Here is a 14388-nt window from a genome sequence, read left to right on the forward strand (position 1 = left end):
GATCAATGAATGTCCCTTTGGCTTTAAGAATAAAAAAAAAAGTATCTTTTGGATATTGCTTTGAGTTTGTTGCACAGATTTTTACCCCCCCCCCCCCCTATTGGTTAATGTAGCAAACACTTCACCCCACCCCAGTGAACATGTAATAGCTTACCTGCGTCAGTGCATGAGTCTGCAAATTAGTCCTGTACACCCCCCCCCCCCCCTCCCCATCCCTCCTGGATATATAAGCAGCAACAGGATTTCTGAACCTTTGCTGGTCCATCACCCCCCGACTGACTCTGGAGGGGGCCAACAACGCAGACATAATGGCCCGACTATCCATTATCACCTTAATCTGTATCATTGGTACGGCTTCTGCTACAGTAGCAGGTGAGTAATGACTGTGGGTGTATCTTACTGATATACATTATATTACCAAAAGTATTGGGACACCTGCCTTTACACCAGGGATCCCCAAACCACGGCCCTCCAGCTGTGGTGGAACTACACGTCCCAGGAGGCATTGCAAAACTCTGACATTCACAGACATGACTAGGCATGATGGGAATTGTAGTTCCTGAACAACTGGAGGACCATAATTTGGAGACCCCTGCTTTACATGCTCATGAACTTTAAAGCGGAGTTCCAGCCTCAAAATCGACTTTACACCATCCGCTTGCTGTACTGTCGCTGAAAAAGAATTTGATCATTTTAATTTTTTTTTTGATTTACTTACCTTACTTAAAGAAAATATATTTACCTTCCTTCCTCTTCCTCCCTCTGCGGCCGCGGCCCGCGCCATTACTTCCTCCTTGCATTGATTCCTGGGAGCTGAACGTCATCGCTCCCAGGACTCAATGCGCCTGCACCGGCCTCGCTCGTCAGTTCCGGTCATTCCCTGCTAAACAGCTTCTGGGCATGCTTGGAAGCTGTGCAGGGATGACACGCCTGCACCGGAAGTGATGAGTGGGGCCGGTGCAGGGCATTCTGGGACTCCGACGTCACCGAAGAGGACGCTCCGGCTTCAGCTGCCCACACCTGAGATGGCAGCGCTGGACAAGACATTTTCAAGGTAAGTATTTCTTCTAAAAGGTAAGTGAACCCGGGGACAGATCAGAGGCTATCGTTGCTGAAATGCCCTAGCCCTGACTTTCCCGGGGGTATTTTTATTGGAAAAAAATTTTTGAGGCCGGAACTCCGCTTTAACCAGTTTTTTGCGATTCGGCACTGCGTTACTTTAACGGAAAAATTGCGCGGTCATGTGACACTGTACCAAAATAAAATGTGTATACTTTTTTTCCCCACAAATAAAGCTTTATTTTGGTGGTATTTGATCACCTGTGCGATTTTCATTTTTTTGTGCTATAAACAAAAAAGAGCGACAATTCTAAAAAAAAAAAAAAAACAATATTTTTCACATTCTGCTATATAACATTCCCAATACAAAAATTAGAAAATCATAATTTTTCATCCTTTTAGGCCAATTTGTTTTCTGCTACATATTTTTGGTAAAAAGAAAAAAATATCTCAATAAACATATTTTGATTGGTTTGTGCAAAAGTTATCATGTCTAAAAACTAGGGGAAAGATTTGTCATTTTTATTTATTTTACTAGTAGTGGCGGCAATTCGCGATTTTTAGTGGGACTGTGACATTGCAGGAACAGATCGGACCCCTAACTGACATTTTTGTCACTTTTGGGGGGACCAGTGACATTACTACAGTAATCAGTGCTAAAAAATATGCACTGTTACTGTAATAATGACACTGGCAGTAAAGGGGTTAACCCAGGGGTGATCAAAGGGTTAAGTGTGAGCCTAGGGGGTGTTTTCTAACTGTATAGGGGAGGGACTTGTGAAATGATCACAGAGACCTGTGTTCCTATATCAGAGGATCACAGGCGCTCTATGATCATTTCAGAGAGAACAACAGTCTGCTGTGTTTACAACAGCTGACCGTCCTTCTCTCTCAGCGGGGATCGATCGTGGGTGCCCGGCAGCCGCCGGTCCAAGGATCAGCATCCCCGCTGCCTAGTAGTGCGCTCGCCCCCTAGCACCACTGCAACGAACTGACGTACCCATACATTCGTGCAGCTGAGCCAGCCTGCCGCAGTATATATGCGGCAGGTGATCGGCAAGTGGTTAATGGCATCCCAGTCTTAGTCCGTAGGGTTTAATATTGAGTTGGCCGACCCTTTGCAGCTATAACAGCTTCAACTCTTCTGGGAAGACTCTTTTGTTTTAAGGGGAGGAATAGTGCCCCATTGTTGGTGTCAGTGGCAGGAATGGTGCCCCATTGTTGGTGTCAGTGGAAGGAATAGTGCCCCATTATTGGTGTCAGTGGGAGGAATAGTGCCCCATTATTGGTGTCAGTGGGAGGAATAGTGCCCCATTGTTGGTGTCAGTGGGAGGAATGGTGCCCCTTTGTTGGTGTCAGTGGGAGGAATACTGCCCCATTGTTGGTGTCAGTGGGAGGAATAGTGTCCCATCATTGGTGTCAGTGGGAGGAATAGTGCCCCATCATTGGTGTCAGTGGGAGGAATAGTGTCCCATTGTTGGTGTCAGTGGGAGGAATAGTGCCCCATTGTTGGTGTCAGTGGGAGGAATAGTGCCCCATTGGTGTCAGTGGGAGGAATAGTTTCCCATTGTTGGTGTCAGTGGGAGGAATAGTGCCCCATTGTTGGTGTCAGTGGGAGAAATAGTGCCCCATCATTGCTGTCAGTGGGAGGAGTAGTTTCCCATCATTCAGCTTCGGGTGTGGCTGCAGGAAGGTTCTCTGGCTGTGTGTCTGGAGCTGCTCCAGGTGATTTCTGTGAGAGGGGAGTCTGGTAAAATCTCTCCCAGCCCTGCTGGCCCCTATCTGGGGAGGCCATGCAGGCCAGCAGGGCCTCTCCTGCTGGAAGCTCTCAGCCATCCCCTGGGCTGATGGATGACATACCTGCTCCTGGACAAGCCATGGCTGGAGATCTCTCTGCCCCTGGTGAGGATGAGGATGCCGAGTCCATTCGGGAGCGAGTGGTGGCCGGGATCAAGGTTCTGAATAGGGAGAGAGACCAGCTCTACAAACTGAGAGCAGAGTTGAAACGTCTGCGAAAGCAACGTGAATGTTTGCACAGCCGCAGCCGTGGATCTATGGATTCGGAAATCCAGTTGGCAAAGGTCCGGGTTCAACACCAGGAAACCATTGTGGCCATGATGGAAGGCAGAGAGGGGCCCTTTAAGGAAAAGTTTTGCAATGACCGCAGATTTGCAAGGATGGCAAAGGTGGAGGAGGAGACCCCCAGTTCTGACCCCCTGCCCCCCCAGGGTGAGGTAAGCAGCCCATTGCCTTCTCAGGGCTCAGGAGGCATGATGAAAGTGATCCAGGCAGTGGAGTCTCCAGTACGGGCGGATCAGCTGGTGTTTGGTGAGGAGAACATACCTGATAATGTGCCTGATAAGGTAAAACCTAGCAAGTCACAAGTGACTGATAAAACTATTTTTGTGCCATTTAACACCTTGGCTAATGCGGATGTTTTGCCCAATGACACCCAGGATGGTAATTCCATATCCAGCAATATTTCAGCTGCTGATGTTTCCTCTGAGGAAAAATTGCGTTTGAAAAATGACATTGCAGCAAAGGAACTACAAGAGCCTGAGCAACCCATTAACTCCCCTTTTGCTGAGTCAAAGGCTGTTTGTCCAGTCACAGCTGCTGTCTCTATACTGCAGCATCAGGCCACCTGTGGTACTACAGCAGAAACTGTGATAGTGAATACTCATTGTTTTGACATTTCTTCCAACACAGGTGTTCTGAATAATCCTACTAATGTGTGTTTAATGGACAATCCTGCTGGCTCAGTACAAGCAATTAAAAATAAGGATAATAATAATAATGTACCGGCTAAAGTTACATCGGTGTGGGGTCTTGGCCCTGATAAGCCTTCTTTTGCTCAGGTGGTACGCTCTGCACCTGGTAATATTATTAAGCCAGGGCTGCAGCCAATGAGGAACCCTGCTTCCAGGCAGAGATTTACACCACAAACTGCCACTTTGAGCGCCCCTGGTTCCGGTCTTGGGTCTCTGGCTTCTGCTGGAGGTCCAAGACTTAATGTCGTTATACTTAAATGGGAAGGTGGTGCAGTCTCTCCAGCACGGCGTGTGGTGGTGGATATGATTTTGGAGATGGGCTTTGGGGCAAATGACCTTTATGCCCTAATACCCGTAGCTGGGAGCCGGGAGTACACAATCAGCTTCACCAGGCCGGAGGGTCTTGACCTGTTCTGGGAACGATATGAGGCTCGGTGCAGGTCAAGACCCGAATGGGAAGATCTGGCACCAGTTGCTGTTTCGCAGAGATCAACGGTTAAAAAAATAACCATCATTCTCACTAACGAGAGTGTTCCTGCTCGGGACCTAGAGGTTTGGTTAAGGAACTATGGTGAGGTTTTGACAAGGCTAGAAAAAATCCTTGATGAACGTGACATCTGGACTGGGGGTTGGTCAGTAACGGTCAGGTTGGCCAGGGATGGGAATGTTGTCCGTCACCTGCCCTCCTCGGCTTTCATAGGGAGGGATAGGATGACTATTTTTTATCCTGGTCAGCCAAAGCTGTGTCACCGCTGTGGAGAAAAGGGGCATTTTAGCTCCTCCTGTTCAGCCTTAATATGTTCGGTATGTCGGGGACAGGGTCATGTGGCCAGGGACTGTACCCAGGCGATAAGGTGCAACCTGTGCCTGCGCCTTGGCCACCCCTACAGCCGATGTCCGGAAGCCTGGCACAATATGGAGAAGGAGGTAGTAGATGAACTGTTGAGGGTGGACAGGATGGAGGATGAGGCCCCTGGTGTACCATCCTCCTCTGTGGTGACTGACCCCCCAGGTCCTGTTAAGGATCCCTCCCCAGTTTCTGTGGCCAACCCTCCTGTGTCTGTAGGTATTCCTTCTGTGGCTGTCTCTGTGTCCCCCCAGCCTACTGTACCCACTCCTCTTGTGTCAGAACCTTCTAAGTCTGTGCCCCCCGAGTCAGTCTTGCCCCATGAGTCTTCCCTTCCTAGGTCTGACTTAAGGGAAGGTCCCCCCCCACCAGGAGTGGTAGAGGGTACCAAAAAGGGTGCTGCAGCTTCCTCTGTAAAGAAGTCTTCTGTGAAGACTTCAAAGAAGAAGAAAACAAGAGATAACATCTCTGAATCTGACCTGCAGTACCTGGAGGAGAGAAGGAAGGTTGTGAGGCGGAAGAGACAGACGGTGAGGACGGAACAGGGACAGGAAGCCTCAGTGTCTGTCCCCAACCGTTCTAGGGCTTCTGCATGGTATATCTCCTCATCTGGGGATTCTTCTGAGCAAAATTCTGATTCAGAAATGGAATTGGAGGAGGCCTCAAGAAAGAGAGAGGCTTCTGGTGATGAGCAGCAGAGGGGAGCTAAGAAGCAATCCACCCAATAACCCAAATGGCGGTTCCCCCTCCGTTAAAAGTGGTGACAATAAATGTCGCCAGTATTAAGTCGGTAAGAGCTCGTTCTATGGCCTTCTTTTTGTTCAGCCAATTAGATGCTGAAATTTTATTTTTGCAGGAGACTAGGCTCACCTCCTTGGCAGATATTCATATGGCCAAGAGAGAGTGGAGGTATGGTCCATCTTACTGGTCTCTTGCGGCCGAGCCTTACGGCGGGGTGGTGGTGTTGTTTAAAACCGGCATGGTAACTGTCCGGCGGGTTATTGAGGTGGAGATTGGGAGATGTATGGTCTTAGACGTTCTTGTGGGAGGGCAGGACCTGCGCCTAATTAATATTTATGGGCCGCACACAAAGTGGGACAGGAAAGGAAATGCCTTTTTACAAGGATCAAGCCATTTCTTTTTACATCCCGGCAAGTGGTTTTTGGAGGTGACTTTAATACTGTGACTAGGCCCAAGGACAGGAAGGACTTCAATGACAGGCTGGGATATGATAGCGTTTTTTTAAATAGTATGGTTAGGGATGCTGGTCTTGTGGATGTGCACATTAAGCACCTTCCGGATGACACAGGGTTCACCTTTCATCGAGGTAATAGTCAGAGTAGGATAGATAGGTTTTTTTTGAAGGAGGCCTCCCAGTGGTGCAGGCAGTGGAGTTCTCTGATCACTGTATGCTATCTGTGGTCTTGAATACTTCAGACTTCCCTCAGAGGGGCAAAGGCATCTGGAGATTAAATTCGACTCTTCTTGAGGAAGAACATGTTAGACAATCCTTTGAGGAATTTTTTCAGGCACAGGTGACCATCCTGGACTTTTGTAGCAGCAAGGCTGAGTGGTGGGAGCTGACCAAAAAGAGGATTGCTGGATTCTTCAGGGGCCTAGCCAATAAAAAACAGTTTAATAGATACATGACCTACCAACGTTTGCGGAGGAAGCTGGATATTCTTGTCTCGAGAGGAGGAGATCCTGGGGCAATCTCTGAAGTGAAAATCCTCCTCAGGAAGTGTCAATATGACCGGCATACCTCTTTGGTTCTGGAGCGGGACTATGGGAAATACCACTCGCCTGACCCTTACCAGAACTGCAAACAGGGTGTAGCTGTTAAGATGGTCGTTGGCCTTAAGGATAGTACAGGTTCCTTGACAAAGTCCAGGTCAGGGATCCTGGAGGTCGTGAGGTCTTTTTATGCTGAACTTCTTGGGAGGAAAGAGCTTGACCGAGACAAGATGGAAAGCTTTTTGGACTCTACTCCAGGTCTAAATGGTGGAGATGTTCCTTTGATGAATTTGACAGAAGAGATCACAGTTGAAGAGGTGACGAGGGCAATTGAACAGCTTGCCATCAAAAAGTCACCTGGACCGGATGGTCTGACGGCTGAGTTTTACAAAGCCTTTAAGTCTATTCTGGCCCCACATTTGGTAGAGGTTTTTAACAGTTGTCTTGCTGAGGGGGTGCTTCCCCCTTCCATGAGACACTCAGCTGTGATTCTTCTTTCAAAAGGTAAAGATCCTTCGATGATTGAGAATTGGCGCCCCATCAGCCTTCTCAATGTCGATAGAAAGGTGCTGGCGAAGATACTTTTCTGGCGCCTATCGGCAGTAGCAGAATCTTTGCTTTCTCGCCATCAGCACTGTTCGATCCAGGGTAGGAGCACCTTCACAGCGGTTTTAGCTGTCCGGGAGGCCTTGGAGCAGTGCAGGGCTGCAGGCTGGGGAAAGTATTTACTGGCATTGGATCAGGCAAAGGCTTTCGATCGTGTCAATCATGAGTACCTGTGGTTGCTCTTTAGTAAGTACGGTCTGCCGGGTGGTTTTGTCGATTGGTTAAAAGTCTTGTATAAGGGGGCAGAAAGCTTCCCTCTTGTTAATGGTTGGGTTGGACAGTCCTTTGAGGTTGGCTCTGGGGTGCGCCAGGGTTGTCCCCTGAGTCCCCTGCTCTATGTGTTTGCAATCGACCCCTTCATCAGGAGGCTAGAGAGCAGCATGTTGTGTGGGGTACCAGTGGGAATCCCGGGTGAGCCGCCTTTGAGGGTTGTTGCCTATGCGGATGATGTGTCAGTGATTGTCACTGGGACGGATGAAGCGGAGGAGGTGGTCTCTCTGACATCACGGTACTCTGAAGCATCAGGCTCCAAGATCAATCAGGAAAAGAGTGAAGTTTTTTGGATGGGAAAGGAAGGTGAGGGGTTTGATCTCCCGGACACCTTTCCAGTGCCCCAGGAAAAAATTAAGATATTAGGCATTGAATTTGGACCTGGCGATTATGGCCTCAAAAACTGGGAAGGCAGGCTGGAAGTTGCCAATACTAAGGTGGTCAGCTGGAAGAGATGGAAGTTATCTCTGAGGGAAAGGGTTGATCTGATTAAGACTTACCTGATACCGATCTTCTTGTATGTCAGCCCTGTCTGCATCTTGCCAGTGTCTCTCTATGCTAGGATCTATAGTGTGTTCTTCCAGATGCTGTGGGGGAACAGACTGAACCCCATCAAGAGGAATGTCACCTATCTATCCAGGAGGGAGGGTGGCTTAGGTATGGTCAACCCCGTTCTTTTCTTTTCACTGCTATTTCTCAAGTTTAATATTGGTAGTATGCTTGCAGTGGAACCTCCTGGATGGGCAGGCATGTTTAGATCTTGGTTTAGGCCTTTTCTGCGACTTTGGGAAGAAGGTGGCCAAGTGAAGAATCTCAGGGGTCATCGTGGTCAGCTTCCAGCCTATGTCGCTCCGTGTCTGAAGTTGCTGCGGCAGTGGCGACTGTCGGCTGAAGATCTCAGATCCGCTCCGAGGAAAGTCCTTATGAGCCGAGTCTTGAGCGAAGTCTTTCATGACCCACTGGCCTTAAGGGATTGCCCAGGCCCAATTTTGAGGGAAGGGTTAAGATTGATTAATTTGGCTAGAGTCCCCCTTAAATTTAGGGATCTGGCCTGGTTGTGCTTCCACGGGAGGCTCTATGTTCGGGGCAATTTGAAATTCTGCAGTGCGATAGACCGTAGTTGTCCTCGGGAGGAATGTGCAGGTGAGGAGGAGACTATGGACCATTTTCTGCTTCGTTGCCCTTTTAACATAGAGGTATACAAACAGGTGGGGCGGGCCCTCGGTGTTCCTTTCCTCTCCAGGCTGGGTTATGCTGAGTGGGTGTACGGAGCATTCAATACTGGTGGGGGCTTTTGTTTGGATACACTTTTTTTAGTTAGTTTAGTAGTCCGTTATTACACCTGGAACGCACGGTGTCAGGTCACCCTTCGGTGTAAAATCCTTCCTGTTCAGGTGGTGGTGTGTGACATTCTGCATGAGGTGGGGAAAATTCGGGCGCTTGAGAGAGACAAGTGGGGTCAGAGGGTTTGGCTGAAGGCGTGGAGGGGTTTCAATCCTCCCTGACTGCCAGGAGTCTCTTTCCCGGGTGTGGCTTTCTGTCTCTTATCACCCTAGATTTTTTTTCTTAATGCTTAGTTTTTGATAAATGGCTGCATACATAGGTGATGGGTTGTGCCTCTTAGGCCCTCTCTGCTGCTTTATGTAAATAGTTTTCTAAAAATGTTGGAAGTGGATTATGTATATATTCTGCACATGGATGTGTATTCCTTTGTTTTCTGTTGGAATATTGTACTATAGTTCTGTTTTTTACTTTTGTATAAAATTTGTTGCTTGATTCTTTTCAATAAAAGATCAATAGTGCCCCATTGTTGGTGTTAGTGGGAGGAATAGTGCCCCATCATTGATGTCAGTTGATGGAATAGTATCCTGAGGACCAGAGAAAGGTAAGATCACTGCCCTAGGCCAGTGCTACAGTTATTATTGTTTCCAATTACTTCTGAAGACTACATGGCATCTTCCCAATATGTTATAAAGGAGATGGGGGGGGGGGGGGGTTCTGTAATTCTTGAAGATAACTGGGAACAATGTTGACTGACAACAGTAAGGGAGAAAGAACAAGGAATTGTCAGTTCACTGGATTTATGGCAGGATCAACAGACATTTTTGCGTTTGACAAACAGATATAACAAAACATGTCCAATGGCATATTTACCAGAACAAAACAAAGCAAATAAGAGAAGTTTATTGTTCGAGATTATACAGGTGCAGGGCGCTCCTCTCCCTATTGAATTATATTGGAACTGTGCTGCCTCCCTCTAGTTTGGAAAGCCCTGCGCAAACTGTTTGCACTTTATAAATCCCATATTATAATAACACACACCAGTCCAGCCACTTGTTTCCTATCTTTAGATCATATCCCATTAGATTGTAAGCTCTTCTGAGCAGGGCCCTCTTAATCCTCTTGTATTTTATTGTATTGTAACTGTATTGTCTCCCTTTTATATTGTAAAGTGCTGCATAAACTGCTGGCGCTATAGAAATCATGAATAATAATATTTCTTTTCTACCACTAGATGTCACCAGAGGGACTGTATTCAGAGTCTATTAGCTCCCTTTCATGTCAGAGCCAATATAAAAACACAACTATACCCTAAAAACTTTCTTATCATAGGAATGTAATATAATGTTATAAAGAAACATGTACTGTCAGAAATACAGTGCACCCCTCCTTCTGATAATGCTAACTGCCTGGCTAACTCTGCCTTCCATAGTTTCTGAGCTGCTGAGCCAGAAGAAGCAAATAGCAAATGAAACTAGAGAGAGTATTAACCTCCCTGGCGGTATGATTCTGTCAGGAATTCTGTACCAAAAGCGGTACAATTCTTTTCATGGAAATTTGGCGTTATGTATTATAGGCCTACAATTCTTAGTAATTACTGACTTAAACCTGACCAAAACAAGTCTCTAGTAGACATCCCAGATGTGATAAATTTGAAACACAAACGCATGAATTATAATCTAATCCATAATATAATTTTATTATAGAATATATATAATATATATAATAAAATTATTATTGATTAGATTATAATTCATGCGTTATATATTATATATATATATATGTGTGTATATATATATATATATGTGTGTATATATATATATATATATATATATATATATATAAAATTATATTATTGATTCTATTATAATTCATGCGTTATATATATATATATATATAAACGCATGAATTATAATCAAATCAATAATATAATTTTATATATATATATATATACATATATATATACACATATATACATATATATATATATATATATATATATATATATATATGCATATATATAGATGCATATACATATATATATATATATATATATATATATATATATATATATATATATATATATATATGCATATATATAATATAAAATGTGTTTTGTGCAACGTTTTTTTTTTTTTGTTTGTTTGAATTTCCCTCCCTAGTTCCGCTCCCATGCAGCATTGCTGCTGCAGGGAACGGAACTAGGAAGTCCTCCTACCGACAGACGAGCGGCGGAGATCTCGGCTGGCGGTCACAGCAATGAGAGCTCATCGCTGGATCGCCAGGATAAGGTAAGACACTCCGCTGCGCTGTCTGCATAGCTCTGCACATTCACCCCGAGCGTGACTCGGGGATACCGATAATAGCAGGAAATTCCTACCCCGAGTCACGCTCGGGGATACTGCTAGCGGAGTTAACCACTTAAGGACCAGGCCTATTTCTGACACTTGTTGTTTACAAGTTAAAATCAGTATTTAAGCTAGAAAATGACTTACAACCCACAAACATTATATATATATATAATTTTTTTAGCAAAGACTCTGGAGAATAAAATGGCGTTGTAATATTTGTGGTATTTGCGCAGGGGGTCTTTCAAACACAATTGCTTGGGAAAAAATAAATTTCACTGCATTTAAAAAACAGTAAAGTTAGCCCAATTTTTTTCTATAACATGAAAGATAATATTACGCCAAGTAAATAGATACCCAACATGTCATGCTTCCAACTTGCGCACACTCGTGGAATGGTGACAAACATTGGTGTTTAACCACTTTAAGAGCGGAGGATTTTCCTGCTTAATGACCAGGCCACTTTTTTCAACTTGGCACCGTTCTAATAGGAGTGACACAAGTCGCTCCGACCTAGAAAAAGGGTCCTGTACTACTTCTGGGCGACCTGGAGGTGACTTGCATAGACATTAATTTTATGAAGTCCGTGCAAGTCGCGCCGAAGTCGGATCCGACATAGTGTGAACGGGGTCTTAAACGTCAGAATTGCAACAGTGGCCTTAGATGTGTGTTTTTGATGATTGTCGTGTTGGAGAAGTGCATGACGACCAAGAGCATGGAGTGATGGCAGCATCTCCTCTTTCAGCATAGAGCAGTACATCTGTAAATTCATGATATATAATATAACTTTTATATAACTTGTAAGGGGGGGTGTAGGTATAAGTATAAGCGGGTGGTACCTCCTTTATGTTCCCCTCCTCGTTGGGAGCCAAGTGTGGGTCACATAGGAGGCCTACCCCAGAGTGAGTTATTTGTGCTATGCTAGGTGCTTAGAACTGAGTGTCTTACACATGGGGTACATTTACTTGAACGGATGACTGCGCTCTAAATAATTCTCTTTATGTTAATATACACCACTACTGTTACTGGTGCATTTAGGAGAGACATGCAGAGCCCTTGCCCTCTCCTCCTGTCAAGTGTATCACCGCTACATCACCCCCAGTGACAACATGGAGTCCCTCCTTGCTCCTAGCGCTGACACCATGTGTGCACTTCACTTAACTCTTCATCTTCCATACCTGTGTAAAGGATGGGGACCTCTGCAGTGCTGATCTGCTCCCATTGCTATGGGAGATGGACCACTCATGAAGAGAGTGCTGACAACAACTCCCTTCTGCAACTCACCTGTCACGCGTACACACTTACAATAACCACTTATGTCTTCCTGCTATTACGTATAACTCTTTTACTGCTGTCTTCATACTCCAATGTATTTAACTGGCCTGAGCTGTGGACTATGCGTGCCAATTATTTGCCTTACAACCCTTTAGTAACTTCAGACCAGGCAAGGACAAAGTTTAAAGAGGAAGTAAACCCGTTTAAAAAATGTGAAAAAAAAAAAAAAAAAACCTGTAAAGACAAAGGCATAATGAGCTAGTATGCATCGCATACTAGCTCATTATGAAGTACTTACCTAAAAGCGAAGCCCCCTCAGTGCCGACAGGACGGCCGACACGTCCAGCCGTCCTGCTTCCTGGATCTTGTCCTGCGGCCATCTGATTGGCTAGGGGCGCGATTACATCACTCCTGCGCATGCGCGTGGGAGCCGCCGTTCACGGCACTGGGATCTGAAGGAACAGCACGGGTGTCCGTTCCTTCAGAGCGCATAAATGTCTCCTAAACGGTGCAAGTTTAGGAGATATTTATAGCACCTATAGGTAAGCCTTAAGATAGGCTTAGCTATAGGTAAATGTAAACAAAAGGGGTTTACAACCTCTTTAAAAAAAACATTTACTGAAAATTTCCATAATACAACCCTTTAGTAACTTCAGACCAGACAAGGACAAAGTTTCAAAAAACTTTACTAAAAACTCTCAGCATACAAAACAAAGTGCACAGTCTTTACTTAACATCCCTAGTCTCTAACTCAGGCTTGATGGCTGCCCCAGCATACCTGCACTGGATAAAATCCATTTGGGTAGATCTCCAGAACTTGTGTCTTTTGGGTTACAGTGGTCCTGTGCTCTGCAATCAGGTGCTCCTGATTAGACAGACTGCAATGGCAACCTTTCTTTGTACTATGCGCATCCCCGGATCGGACCCTTGTCCCTATAGAAAGACCCAGAAAGCAAGTTAACTCCAACCCTCCCAGCTGGGGCTGCATTAAACTAAACCTGCTTACAATCTAGTTACCTTTGCTTGTGTTAGGACAATCTTCTGTCTTGAAAGACACAGGGATTAGATGTTTGTTAAAGATCCTGCTGACTTTTCTGACACTCCAGCTACATATGGAATAATACACCAGGTGTTCTTCTCCCCTCTGTGTGATCATTCCATGTTTTGCTTGACCTTGAGATGGTTCACCTGAGATGATTCTTTGAGGTTTGCTGTAGCTAAACCCATGTTTGTCCTGATACCTTCCTAGTATGTTTGTTACTAATACTGTTCTTCCTTCATGCAGAATATGAACTGGAATCCCAGCCTTTGTTACCATGTGAGACTGCAAGAGAAAAATCCCTTTCAGTTGGTGGAGACTACATCCCACAGTGCTCGGAGGAAGGGCTATACAGGTAATGAAGCAATCTACTGGAGAAGAAGATAGCAGCTGTATATCATATTTTTTTGTGTGTTTGTGTGTTTATATATACAGTGCCTTGCGAAAGTATTCGGCCCCCTTGAACTTTGCGACCTTTTGCCACATTTCAGGCTTCAAACATAAAGATATAAAACTGTAATTTTTTGTGAAGAATCAACAACAAGTGGGACACAATCATGAAGTGGAACGAAATTTATTGGATATTTCAAACTTTTTTAGCAAATAAACTGAAAAATTGGGCGTGCAAAATTATTCAGCCCCCTTAAGTTAATACTTTGTAGCGCCACCTTTTGCTGCGATTACAGCTGTAAGTCGCTTGGGGTATGTCTCTATCAGTTTTGCACATCGAGAGACTGAAATTTTTGCCCATTCCTCCTTGCAAAACAGCCCGAGCTCAGTGAGGTCGGATGGAGAGTGTTTGTGAACAGCAGTTTTCAGTTCTTTCCACAGATTCTCGATTGGATTCAGGTCTTGTTGGAAGACAAATCTCCGTCCCAGTCTCAGGTCTTTTGCAGACTCCATCAGGTTTTCTTCCAGAATGGTCCTGTATTTGGCTCCATCCATCTTCCCATCAATTTTAACCATCTTCCCTGTCCCTGCTGAAGAAAAGCAGGCCCAAACCATGATGCTGCCACCACCATGTCTGACAGTGGGATGGTGTGTTCAGGGTGATGAGCTGTGTTGCTTTTACGCCAAACATAAAGTTTTGCATTGTTGCCAAAAAGTTTGATTTTGGTTTCATCTGACCAGAGCACCTTCTTCCACATGTTTGGTGTG

General features: G+C 45.2%; 1 protein-coding gene across 1 annotated transcript in view; it reads left to right on the forward strand.

Annotated features, from left to right (window-relative positions):
- Positions 1–308: 308 nt before the first annotated feature.
- The window catches only part of TG (thyroglobulin), a gene marked incomplete at its 5' end in the record, with an annotated part of 481401 nt that continues 467321 nt past the window's right edge, over positions 309–14388 (forward strand). Inside the window, 2 exons of the mRNA XM_082259019.1 lie at positions 309–372; positions 13477–13585. Of these exons, the coding sequence (XP_082115145.1) occupies positions 309–372; positions 13477–13585 (173 nt within the window). The remainder of the gene's footprint in view (positions 373–13476; positions 13586–14388) is intronic.

Source organism: Pelophylax lessonae, assembly GCF_965119305.1.
Source record: "Pelophylax lessonae genome assembly, chromosome: 5".
In the NCBI taxonomy this organism is placed as follows: domain Eukaryota; kingdom Metazoa; phylum Chordata; class Amphibia; order Anura; family Ranidae; genus Pelophylax; species Pelophylax lessonae.